The sequence below is a fragment of the Cetorhinus maximus genome, chromosome 5 (genome assembly GCF_964194155.1).
Source record: "Cetorhinus maximus chromosome 5, sCetMax3.hap1.1, whole genome shotgun sequence".
Classification (NCBI taxonomy): domain Eukaryota; kingdom Metazoa; phylum Chordata; class Chondrichthyes; order Lamniformes; family Cetorhinidae; genus Cetorhinus; species Cetorhinus maximus.
Genome location: NC_135883.1, coordinates 35,695,462 through 35,708,522, shown reverse-complemented (window position 1 = coordinate 35,708,522; position 13,061 = coordinate 35,695,462). Strand labels below are relative to the sequence as shown.

At 41.5% G+C, this 13,061-nt stretch overlaps 1 protein-coding gene across 1 annotated transcript in view; it reads right to left on the bottom strand.

The window, feature by feature from the left end:
* Positions 1-13,061, bottom strand: part of arid4b (AT-rich interaction domain 4B) — a 177,516-nt gene that overhangs the window by 73,265 nt on the left and 91,190 nt on the right. Inside the window, exons 13-15 of the mRNA XM_078541697.1 lie at positions 10,807-10,879; positions 10,034-10,128; positions 272-369 (exon numbers count right to left, since the gene is read on the bottom strand). Coding sequence (XP_078397823.1) covers positions 272-369; positions 10,034-10,128; positions 10,807-10,879 — 266 coding nt within the window. The remainder of the gene's footprint in view (positions 1-271; positions 370-10,033; positions 10,129-10,806; positions 10,880-13,061) is intronic.

The window sequence follows — 13,061 nt, the reverse complement described above, 5'->3', positions numbered from 1 at the left end:
AGTGCAAAGCTCCCTCAGTAATGGCACTGGCAGTGTCAACCTGGATTCATGTGCTCAAGTTTCTGCAGCAGAGTTTGAACCAATGGCCTCCTGACTCAGAGGCAGCAGTGCTACCAACTGTACTGCAGCTGACATCAGGAATGAACGGTAAATTTGTCAATCTGCGCACGTAGGCTGCATGGTGCAATTACATTATTATGCCTTTATGGTAAAATAGAGTCTCAATGTACATTGATATGTCCAGCAAAATGTAACTGAACAAGGAACTTACTTCCTGTATGCGCACTTCACATTGTAGCCCGCTGCAGAGTTCATCACAGGGATTCCCAGATCCTGATAGACTTGCTTCCACACAGCACCACTTTCAATCTATAGGCAATAAGGCAGATGATGAGTAACATCACCTTGTAACAAAAAGAAAGCACCACAAATTATAGTCCCATATGCAATACAATTCAAAAGAACCTAGACAAAACGAACCACTGCATAGCTAACACTGCAAAAACGAAAACAGGAAAATACTGGAAATACTCAGGGGGTCATGCTGTGTCTACAGAGAGAGAAAAAAATAGTTCACAATTTAGTTTGCAGCATTTTCTGCTTTTATTTCAGATTTTCAGCATTCACAGTGTTCTTTAGTTTTGATAGAGTAAATAAGGAGAAACTGTTTCCAGTGACAGTAACCAGAGGACATAGATTTAAGTTAATTGGCAAAAGAACCATTGGGCAGATGAGAATTCTTTATGCAGCGAATGATGATGATCTGGAATTCACCCCTTGCAAAAGGGGGAGAGGGGATGGAAGCATATTCAATAGTAAATTTCAAAAGGGAATTGGATAAACACAAAGGAGAAACACTTGCAGAGATTTTAAAATTCTCATGCTTGTTTTCAAATCCTTCCATAGTCTCACCCCTCCCCATCAGTGTAATCTTCAGCTCCAAAACCCTCTGAAATATCCTCTAATTCTGACCTCATCAGCATCCCGGATTTTAAACGCTCCACCTTCGGTGGCTGCACCTTCAGTTGCCTAAACTCTGGAATACCCTTCCCTCCCTACATCTTCACCTTGCTTTCCTCCTTTATGACACTCCTTAAAACTGACCTGTTTGACCAAGCTTTTGGTCATCTGACCTAATATCTACTTATGTGGATCGTTGTCACACTTTGTTTTTTAAATGCTCCGATGAAGCGCCTTGGGATGTTTTATTATCCTAAAGGTGCTATAAAAATACAGGTTGTTGTTGTTGAAAAAGCAGGGAATGGGGCTAATTGGATAGCTCTTTCAAAGCAAAATTAATAGCTCTTTACTTAAACACACATAGTATTCAGAACAAAATAAATGAATTAACGGCACAAATAGAGGTTAATGGGTATGATCTTATAGCCATTATGGAGACATGATTATAAGGAGATCAAAGCTGGGAACTAAATATTCAGCAGTACGTGACTTTTCAAAAGGACAGGCAGGAAGGAAAGGGTGGTGGGGTAGCTTTGTTAGTGCGAGATAGAATTAGTACGATAGCAAGAAAGGATCTTGGATCAGAAGATGTAGAATCCATATGGGTGGAGGTAAGAAATAACAAGGGAAAGAAGACACTGGTGGGTGTAGTCTATGAGTCCCCAAATAGTAGCTATAGCGTACATAAGAACATAAGAAATAGGAACAGCAGTAGGCCAATTGGACCCTCAAGCCTGCCCCGCCATTCAATAAGATCATGGCTGATCTGCCCCAGGCCTCAACTCCCCAATATTTCAAAAATCTATCTAGCTCCTCTTTAAATACTTTCAGTGATCTAGCCTCCACAACTCTAGAGGTAGAGAATTCCAGACGTTCACTACCCTGAGAGAGGAAATCCTTTGCACCTCAGTTTTAAATGAGTGTCCCCTTATTCTGCAACTATGTCCCCTAGTTTGAGATTCCCCCACTAGTGGAAACATCTTCTTAACATCTACCCTGTCAAGCCCCCTCAGAATTTTGTACGTTTCAATAAAGTCACCCCTCATTCTTCTAAACTCTAATGAATAAAGGCCTGACCTGTTTAGCTGTTCTTGATAAGTCGTCCCCTTCTTCCCAGAAATCAGTTTAGTGAATCACTTTTGAACTGCCTCCAATGGACAGAGAATAAATGAGGAGATGATGAGGGCATGTCGAAAAGGCAGTACATTAATCATGGGTGACTTTAATCTTCATGTCGATTGGAAAAATCAAATTGGCAGAGGTAACCAGGTTTCCTATAGCAATATGTTTTGAATCCAACCAGAGATCAGGCTATTTTGGATCTGGTAATGTGTAATGAGGCAGGTTTAATAAATGATCTCAGGGTAAAGGGTACCCTAGGAAAAACAGTGACCATAATATGGAAGAATTTAGCATTCAGTTTGAGTGTGAAAAACTTGGGTCAGAAACAGCTGTGCTAAACTTAAATAATGGTAATTTCAAAGGAATGAGGGCAGAGTTGGCTGGAGTGAACTGCGATAAGATTTTAGCAGAAAACACTGTTGATGAACAATGGCAGATGTTTAAGAAAATAGTTCATGACTCACAACAAGGATATATCCCAGTGAGGAAGAAGGATTCTAGGAAGGGGATAAACCAACCATGGTTAACCAAGGAAGTTAAGGATAGTATCAAATTAAAAAAGACATAAATTGTGGCAAAGATTAGTGGTAAGCCAGAGGATTGGGAAAGGTTTAAAAACCAACAAAAGATGACCAAAAAAATAATAAAGAGGGAGAAAATAAACACTGAAGGTAAGCTAACTTGTAATATAAAAACAGGCAGTAAGAGCTTTGTTTAAATATATAAAAAGGAAGAGACACCAAAGTGAACATGAGCCCCTTACAGAAAGAGGTTGGGGAAATAATAAGGGGGGGGATCAGGAAATGGCAGAGGAGTTGAATAAATACTTTGCATCAGTCTTCACAGTAGAAGACACTAACAGCATTCCAATACTAAATAATCAAGGGGCAAAAGGGGAGGAAATAAATACAATAACTATCACTGGAGGAGAAGTACCAGGGAAACTAATGGGGGTTAAAGGCCGATAAGTCCCCTGGACCTGATGGGTTGCATCCTAGGATATTAAAGGAAGTATCTACCAGAGATAGTGGATGCACTGGTAGTAATCTTCCAAGAATCCCTAGATTCTGCAAAAGTCCCAGAGGATTGGAAAACTGCCAATGTAACACCCTTATTCAAAAAGGGAGGGAGACAAAAAACAGGTAACTATAGGCCAGTTAGCTTAACATCTGTCGTTGGGAAAATGTTAAGAGTCTATTATAAAGGATGTAATAGCAGAGCATTTAGAATTACATATTCTAATCAAGCAGAGTCAGCATGGCTTCATGAAGTGGAAATCATGCCTGACAAATTTTTTAGAATTCTTTGAGGAGGTAACTAGCAGGATAGATAAAGTGGAACCAGTAGATGTAGTATATTTGGATTTCCAAAAAGCGTTCGATAAGGTGCCGCACATGAGGCTACTTAATAAGATAAGAGCCCATGGTGTTGGGGGTAGTATATTGGCATGGATAGAGGATTGGGGGCTAGCTAATAGAAGACAGAGAGTTGGGATAAGGGGGGCATTTTCAGGGTGGCAACCTGTAACTAGTGGAGTGCCACAGGGATCAGTGCTGGGACCTCCAATTATTTACAATATATATAAAAATAGGTGGGAAGGCAAGTGGTGAGGATGACACAAGGAGTCTACAGAGGGATATGGACAGGTTAAGTGAGTGGGCAAAAACTTGGCAGGTGGAATATAATGTGGGAAAATGTTAGGTTATGCACTTTGGAAGGAAGAATAGAGGAGCTGAATATTATTTAAATGGAGAAAGACTGCAGAAGGCTGCAGCACAGAGGGGTTTGGGAGTCCTTGTGCATGAATCCCAAAAAGCTATCACGCAAGTTCAACTGGGAATAGGGAAGGCAAATGGAATGTTGGCCTTTATTTCAAAGGGAATGGAGTATAAAAATAGGGAAGTCTTGCTAAAACTATACAAGGCACTAGTGAGACCACACCTAGAATACTGTGAACAATTTTGCTCCCCTTATCTAAGGAAAGATATACTGACATTGGAGGCTGTCCAGAGAAGGTTCACTAGGTTGATCCCAGGTATGGAGGGATTTTCTTATGAGGAGAGGTTGAGTAGGTTGGACCTGTACTCATTGCTGTTTAGAAGAATGAGAGGCAACCTTATTGAAACATATAAGATTCATAGGGGGCTTGACAGGGTAGATGCTGAGAGGTTGTTTCCCCTTCTGAGAGTGCCTCGGACCAGAGGGCATAATCTCAGAGTAAGGGGTTGCCCAATTAAAACAGAGATGAGGAGGGATTTCTTCTCTCAGAGAGTAGTTAATCTGTGGAATTCTTTATCGCAGAGTGCTATAGAAGCTGGGTCATTAAGTATATTCAAGGCAGAGATACACAGAATTTTAATCAGTAAGGGAATCAAGGATTATGGGGAAAAGGCAGGAAAGTGGAGTTGAGGATTATCAGATCAGCCATGATCTCATTGAATGGCAGAGCACACTCGATGGGTCGAATAACCAACTTCTGCTCCTACGTCTTATGGTCTTATAAGAGAGGCCAAAGCACAATTGGGATGAATGGCCTTTATTTGTGCTGTACCTTTCTATGATTTTATAATACAATACAATAATGTTCACAATATCCCATTTAAGACTGGATGTGATATTTATGATTAATTTGCTTCTTAGAAATTATGACTGTTGTATTAAGCAACCTGCAGGACAGCATTACAATGAACACTACAGTTGGTTCTTGTTTTCTCCATGTATTGGGTCAATGTGTTGACGATTTTCATTGCAGCACTGTGGGAACACCAAAAACTGAGCAGCACCAAGGTTGCAGCTGGAGGAGGTTGAACAATCCCAAGAGAGCATCCCAAATCTCTCCTGAATTTCTGACCACTGACAACTTGCATTTATATTGTACCTTGAATGTCGTAAAATATCCCAAGGTGCTTCATAGGAGCACCGCCAAGGAGATATTAGCACAGGTGACCAAGAGTGGTCAAGAGGTAGATTTTAAATAGCGACTTAAAGGAGGAGAGAGAGGTCGAGAGGCACAGTGTTTAGGGAGGGAATTTCAGAGTTTAGGGCCTAGGCAACTGAAGGCCCAGATGCCAATGGATGCTGAACCACAAGAAATGGCTGGATTTCATTTTTTAAAATTCTTGATATATGGGTTGTGACACTGACAAGGCAGGGTCTCTTGTCACCTGAAGCAATTTGTGCTCATTAATAAATGTTAATGTTGAGATTTATTTTTCAAAATAAAATCTTGGACATACTGGTCTTTATGCAGAAATCAAGATTAAATCTTGGGATAAGCCCTGCACCCCCCGGCCACTCCCTATGTTTTTTCACCACACTGATCGTGAAATGTTGGAACCCTCATTTGTGCCTCATTCACCTCCAACCTTGTTTATTTCAATGCACTCCTACATCTTACCCTCCACAAACTGCAGCTCAACCAAAACTATGCGGACCATATCCTAGCTTGCACTAGGCCACGTTTACCCCATCGTCCCTGTGCTTCTTGACTGAAGGCTTTGAAGCCAGCAACATCTCAATTTTCAAATTCTAATGCGAATGTCAAATCCCTTCATGACCTTGTCCCTCTCTATCTCTGTCACCTCTTTCAGCCCTACAATGAGATCTTTGCATCCTCCAGTTGTGGCCTCTTCCTTCACACCACCATTGTCAGTCATAACTTCACCTGCCTAGGCCCCAAACTCTGGAATTCCTTCCCCAAACCTCTGTTTCTCTCTCCTCCTTTAAGGTGTTCCTTAAAACTAAGGAGCTTCGACCAAGCTTTGGTTGCCACTCCTAAAATCTCCTTACATGGCTTGGTGTCAATTTTTGTCCAAATACACTCATATGAACAATCATGAGATGTTTTCCACACGTTTTGTCTAGGAAACACTAGAATGGACTGCAAGTGATACGATTCCATCAGACGACTAACAGGGTTTCAGTTAGTCCCTGAAGTGGGGTTTTCAAACTCTACAGCAATTATGGGGTTAAAATGGTTCCCGGATGCTAAGCTTATAGAGTATCACAAACACATCTTCTAAGGACATCTTGCTGGATGATTGGCGCTTAGCACCCGCTTGGACAGACCTGCTCAGTGCTGATGTTATTTCCACAACTGAAAATAATGGATCCTACCAAAATGAGTTGTCCCTGGCTCCAAAGTTGATCTTTATGTAAAAGATTTCTCTCCTTCCGTGACAGGGGTGAGTGGGTGTTGTCTGGGGCCATTTGGTTGTGACAATTGCCTCCTTTATTTCTTAATTAGATTACATGATGGTGGTTATCCTGTGTCACTGTTGTAATGTCCTGAATTCCAGTCCTTTTTAATGGTATCAGTTCTGTTGTAGGCGGTACTGTGATTGTAACGCAATTACAATAGTACATGAACTGCTTGAAACTCTATATTGTTGGAGAAGTCTCCTGGTTTACCAGTAGAGATTATTTTTACACTGGTGGGGAGACAAAGGCTGCTTGACATTTGAACGAAAGACCGTGTTGAGTGTTGTTTTAAAGTACTCCACAACAGACCCAGACCAAGTACAATACTGCTTATTATATACTGTAAACTTCACAGAACATCTAATTTGCTCATTTTAATTGAAAGCAAATTGAAAAAGTAACTGGTTCCCTAGCAAGTTAATAGGTACTTGGTATTGTTAGCACATGTCCACTGAATTTCAGAGGGGCTGGGGTGAAATTGAAAGTGGCTCAATTTTATTAATTGGGAGACTTTTCAAGCTCAGCAACTGCAGCTATTAACCAACTGGCTCTGGAAATGCCACTTGTTATGGTGGTGCAGACCCAAAGCGTGCCAGTTTCACAAGGACACCAGTTCTACCCTTGGTATAAAAATATCTGACTCATGGGTAGCACAGAACTCTGCTAGTTTGATGTAGAGCACCACTGAGTAGTATGACACAGCTCTGTCCCCTCCCGATATTAGCATCCAGTGATTTGCCAACCTCAACCACCCTCTCAAGGACTGGGCTATGAGGCTTCTTGTACACAACATAAACGTAAGCTGGCACTTCCTATGAACTGAAGTGAAGACGCTTACGCAATGTAATCTGGAATACTGAGCCCAAGCAAATAATAAACAAGTTATATACACAGCACTAAGGTGCTTCACAGCGGAATTGTAAAGTGACTTAAGGAGATATTAGGTAAGATGACCAAAACCTTGCTCAAAATGGTAGGTTTTAAGGAATGTCTTAGAGGAGGAAAGCAAGGTAGAGAGGCAGAGAAGTGTCGGGGGTGGGGGGGGATTCCAGAAGTTAGGGACGAGACAATTGAAGGCACAGCCGCCAATGGTGGTGCAATTAAAACTGTGGATGCTCAAGAGGCCAGAATTAGATGATTTCTGGAGGACATGACAGAGATAGGGAGGAGCGAGACCATGGAGGTATTGAAAACAAACACGAAAATTTTAAAATCAGGATATTGTTTGAACGGGTGCCAATGTAGGTCAACAAGCTCAGGGGTGACAGAGGAACCGGAACTTGCTTCAAGTTAAGACACAGGCATTAGAGTTCTGGATGGCCTCAAGTTTACAGAAGGTAGAATGTGGGAGACCAGCCAGCAGTACTTTTATTATCAAACCCATTTATTGTCTCAGGATTACCTGTAAGATTTCCATCATGAGCCCATGTGACTTGCTCATACAGGGAGATGGTAGAGTTTGGTAATATTACTGGGCTAGTAATCCAGACCCAGGCTAATGCTCTGGGGATATGGGTTCGAATCCCACCACGGGAGTTGGTGAAATGTAACTTGCTTTCAATTCTAGACTTCGTTAAATTTAGTGTCAGTAATGGTGGCCATGATAACAATCATTGACTACTGTAAAACCCAGCTGGTTCACGAACATCCCTTAGGGAAGGAAATCTGTCACCCCTACTGGTCTGGCTTACATGTGACTCCACACCCACAGCAATGGGGTTGACTTTTAAATGCCCTCTTAATTGGCCTAACAAATCACTCAGTTCAAGGGCAATTAGGGATGGGCAACAAACACTGGCCTTGCCAGCGACACCCACATCCCATGAAAGAATAAAGAAAGGATGATTAAAATCAATCTTTCCAAGCATTACTGCAACAGACTAAACAGGTTTCTTCACAGGGTCGTTCCCAGAAGCAAAAAAGTAAAAGCAAACTGTTGAAGTCAGTCAATAACATCGCAGTTTTCAGGCAGTTCATGGAAGGGTTCAACGAAGGCATCAGTTGTAGTCGTTTGGCTGGCCAGAGGAAAGCCAAACATTTTCAGAGGCTTGGGGGTGGGGGGCGGTGCAGCTCCACAATCCCGGCTAGTTAGCCATTCTCAGGATTTTGTTCTGAGCTGTACCTTCCCTCCCAAAAAGTCACCTATTTCAGAAAGCTAACTAGCTGGTGCATTAAATTGTTGGATCTTGATATCCATAAAACTTTGAAAAACAGGCACATCTGTGGGACAGCCACTTTATTCGAACAATGGACAGCAGGTTCGTTAAAGCATGCTGATGTTTGACCAGTACAGACTCTTAACCCCAGCAGATTTTGCGACAATAAAACTTGTAATTAAATAATGCCTTTAATTTAGAAAAACATCCCTTACAGAGGGATAATCAAATTAAAAATAAATACACTTGAGCCAAAGGAGGAGGTTATGAGGAGGGGCAACCAAATACTGGACAAAAAGATGAGTTTTAAGGAGGGTCATAAAGGAGGAGAGGGAGTTGGAAAGATAGAGGTGTTTAGGGAAGGAATTCCAGAGAGTGGGATCCTGATGAACGATAGCAAGGTCAGCAAGGGTAGGGCGAAGGCCGAGATGGATGCAGAAGAGGCCAGAGCCAGAAGACTAGAGAGAGTGTGGGGGTGTGGGGGAAGGGAAGGAGAAAGGCAGCTGGAAAGTTATAGCAATAGGGGGGAATTGTAGGGCTGGAGGAGGTTAGAGAGAGAGGGAGTGTTGTAGGGCTGGAGGAAGTAAGAGAGAGGGAGAATGTAGGGGATGCATGAGGTTAGAGAGAGGGAGGGTGTAGGGGATGGAGGAGGTTACAGAGAGGGATGGAGGCAAGTGTCATGATAGGCAAGCAGGACTTGGTGTGGGATGGGTATAATCAACAGAGTTTTGGAGGAGTTTAAGTTTACGATGTGGAGGATGGACGGCCATTCAGGAGAGTGTTGGAGTGGTCAAGTCTGGAGAAGTGAAAAGGGGAAGTCACCAGCAGATAGACTGAGGTGGGGTGTAGCCAGATGATTGATGCATACTAAATTGTTCTTAACATCTGTGTAGAGTGGATCGTCCTTTGCTAGTTGAGTGATAAAGATGAAAAGGTTTTCACTTTTACCAACTTAGCCTCAATTTTACTCATTTACTCTAATGTGGATTGCAGCGAGAAGTGGAAGAGTCACTATTTACATAGCAATAAACCATTGGTGGTGGGATTTTGAACTCTCACAATTTTCCATATTTCACCTTGCCATGCTACTTAGTATAACCATATTTACAAATGCATAATGAGACATCCACTGGGATCTTGGCACTTTCCAACTATCTATAGTGTTTGGATACAAAATGGGATGAAATGAAAGGGAATGAAAGTTCTCTGCAGCAATTAAAATCAAACCTGGCTCATGTAACTAGCATTACTCACAACCTATCATAGAGGCAGCAGTGTTCTTTGTCATTGGAACGGCACAATACCTTAGGCTGAAGAATTTGGAATCTTTCAAAATTGTCAGATTTGCAGAGTCTTTGACAAAAAAAAACAAATACACGAACACTCTTTATCTGAGTCAGGTAATGCTGACATTAAGCAGCTGGAATTGTGTTGATGTTAACTGAGCAGTGGCCTTTTGGACAGTCATTCTCTCTAGCCAGGCTTCTGCTACAAGGAAAACTAGAAAGAAAATCTACATTTTACATTCGGTAAAATTATGCTTGGTCTCCTGTTCATGACCCCTCTCTAGAGAATAATTTAAACCAAATACTCACACTTTCAAATCCACCCAGTTCATGTACAAGTCTATACAGCTTAAATAAATTCAAATCCCTGTAACCAAGCACAGGGCGTTTGTTGATTGGAGTACCTGCGGGAAAACACAAACAATATAAAAACACTGTTTTAACTAAAATTTTAGTTGATAATTAAGCCCTTCAAAGGTTAACTCAAAGAAATTAAAATTGAGTGAAATGGTGAGTAAACATCGCTTCTTTTCTTTTGCCCTCTCCACATCCCCACCTATCCTTCCTCTAGCCCCAAAGGCACTGTACACTTCACAATCATTGTTAACTTGTCCCACACTTCAACCAGCTCACAGCACAGCTGCTTTCCAAGGTTGGGGCTGCGACAAAGGTGACTACTTATAGGAGGCTACTGACAACTGATGATCAACCAAACAACATCCAGCAACTGAGCATGAATCTTACAATTCCGCATTAACCCAATATCAGCCACAGTCAAGAGGCAGCAAAGACAACAGTTCTGGTAACAGGGTGCTGCATCATCAGGATCCTCCCACTCCTAGATCCAAGACTGGCTGTATTATGTGGTTTTGCTGATCAGTCAGTATCCTGCAGAAGTACAATTGCAGCTGGGCCGACTGCAGCCAAGGTCTCTGCCCAGAATAAAACTCGAGTAAAAAATGCGATTGTGAGGGAAAAGGCCTCAAATTATTAAGATTGAAAACAACCTAGCTGACATTCTGACAAGGATTAGTTTTGGCTTTGCTACAGCTCATGGGATACGTTTCCAATAAGGCCCTTACCTCGATCCTCCATGAACTTGTACAGTTGTTGCAGGAAATTCTCCCTCTCCTCTGGAAAAGGTTCCACCTCTTCCTAAAGATTTTTGGTGGTGGGCAGGGGGGTAGGTTTGGGGAAGTGGTAGGGAGGGGTGGGGAAGGGAGTAAAAATATATAAAACTTTACTTTTGAGATTCTGTAACGACATACCTGAATTCATGGACAGAAAAAAAAACACTGTCTTGCACAGAAACACTAAGGACACTGTCCAGCAACAGTCAAAATTAGATTTAGTTGCTACTTAAGTCCTTCAAAACTTAGATCAAAAGAAATTAAACAAAAATGAATAAAGAAAACAGAACAAAAGACATGTGTGTATGTTGGCCTGGATTTTGCAGTCAGCAGTGAAGCAAGGGCATTCACCACTAACCTCAAAGAAAGTTGCCCACAAAGATCTAGAGATCTCTCTGCAGGAATTTCCCCTTTCCTGCTGGCAGTTTAAATCTTGCGCTAAATCAAAGGGATGTCTTCACGTGCAGCAGGAGTGATAACGGCAAACAGATAGGCAACCAATTAAATTGAAGTATTCGAACACAACAAATCAGGAAGTTAAACACACTTAAAATCCTTCACTTTAATTTAAATTTTCAGATAGCGAAACAAAAATAAGGCTGTTTTTAGAGGCTAAAGTAAAGACTTTTTAAAAATAAAGCATTATTTTTAAAATCTGGAAATTTTAAATAATTGTGGAGAAATTTGACATTCTACAAACATAAAATTAGCTTTTCAGGGTCAGTAAGGGTGTATAACAGTAATTATGAAGCTATTGCACCATTAAAAACCCAGTTACACATCATTAACCAAGGTATATCTTTTCCCAAGTTGTTTTTTTTTACAGTGAAACTTAAAGGGTGAGATTGGAAGTTTTGTCAATTCATGATTGCAAAGGAGGTAGCAGTCTGTGGGAACTTCTACAGTGCACCCTATGGAGCAGCAGAAACGCATCGTCAGCAACTTCTGGATTTCTGCATTATTCTGCGCTTGAACAAACTCCTGAAGTTGCTGTCAGTTTCCGAGCAGTAATGATGGTGAAAGCTGACAGTTTCACTGTTATTACCACAGCAAAATTCAGACCATTACTTTAAGAAAAAAAGGAATCATGTCTGGAACTGTTACCCATGCACTAAGATATTTGCAAATAGGTGGGGGGAGAGAAAATTGATTTACACAAGAGTTATAAAGTAACACACTTTCAAAAGAAACAGGCAGGCTTGTTTCGAGGTCTCTGGTCACTTGATCTTGACCAGCTGCTGGCCTAAGAGGACTTACTTATTCTTCTGGCAACTGGCTGAAGACCAGGATATTACTGTGAGGAATAAGGATCAAGATTCTCCTGCTTCTCTAGATACTGCATATTGATAGAATTTGCTTCCTGGTATTTCAATATACTATATATATAAATAATATATTTATTGGGTTATTTGGCACCCATTGAAGCACAAAAGTTTGCCATCAATGATCATCTACAAATGGTGAAAGGAAAATAGTTTAACCTGGGCCACTGACAATTGAGTTTCATAGCAGCCTGTTCACAGATCGTAAAGGATAAAAGCGCACATTGTTACTTTAGAAAATTTATCACCAACTGATAAATGAGAGTGTAGGAAAACAAAAGCAGAAAATGCTGGAAAAACTCAGCAGGTCTAACAGCAACTGTGGAGAGAAAGAAACAGAGTTAACGTTTCGAGTCCATATGACTCTTGGATCTAGGTGGATTTACATAATATAAAGCTATGCATAGGTGAATAGAACTGCTTGATCAATGCGATTGTACTGAGGTGCAGTTCAGGGGAATGAGGCCATTGGAATGTTAAGTGCAATTCTGAGCATTCTTCCTTCAAAGGGGCACCAGTCCAACAGAGCTGCTACAGCTGCAGATTCAGAGGCTTGGGCTTCAGGTTGACCTGCACTGGCACCTGGCACAGAAATGCTTCAATTTTAAAGTTCTCAACCCTGTTTTCAAATTGTTCCATGGCCTTGCCTCTCCCCGTCTCTATAACCTCCTCCTGCACCACAGCCCTCTGAGAACTCGGTATTCCTCCAATGTAGCCTCTTGTATATCCTTGATTTTAATTATTCCACAATTGGTGGTTGTGCCTTCAGTTGCCTGGGCCCTAAGTTCTGGAATTCCCTAAACCTCCCTGCCTCTCTACTTCTCTGTCCTCCTTTAAGTCACTCCTTATAACGCTCATCTTTGGCCAGGCTTATTACCTATCCTA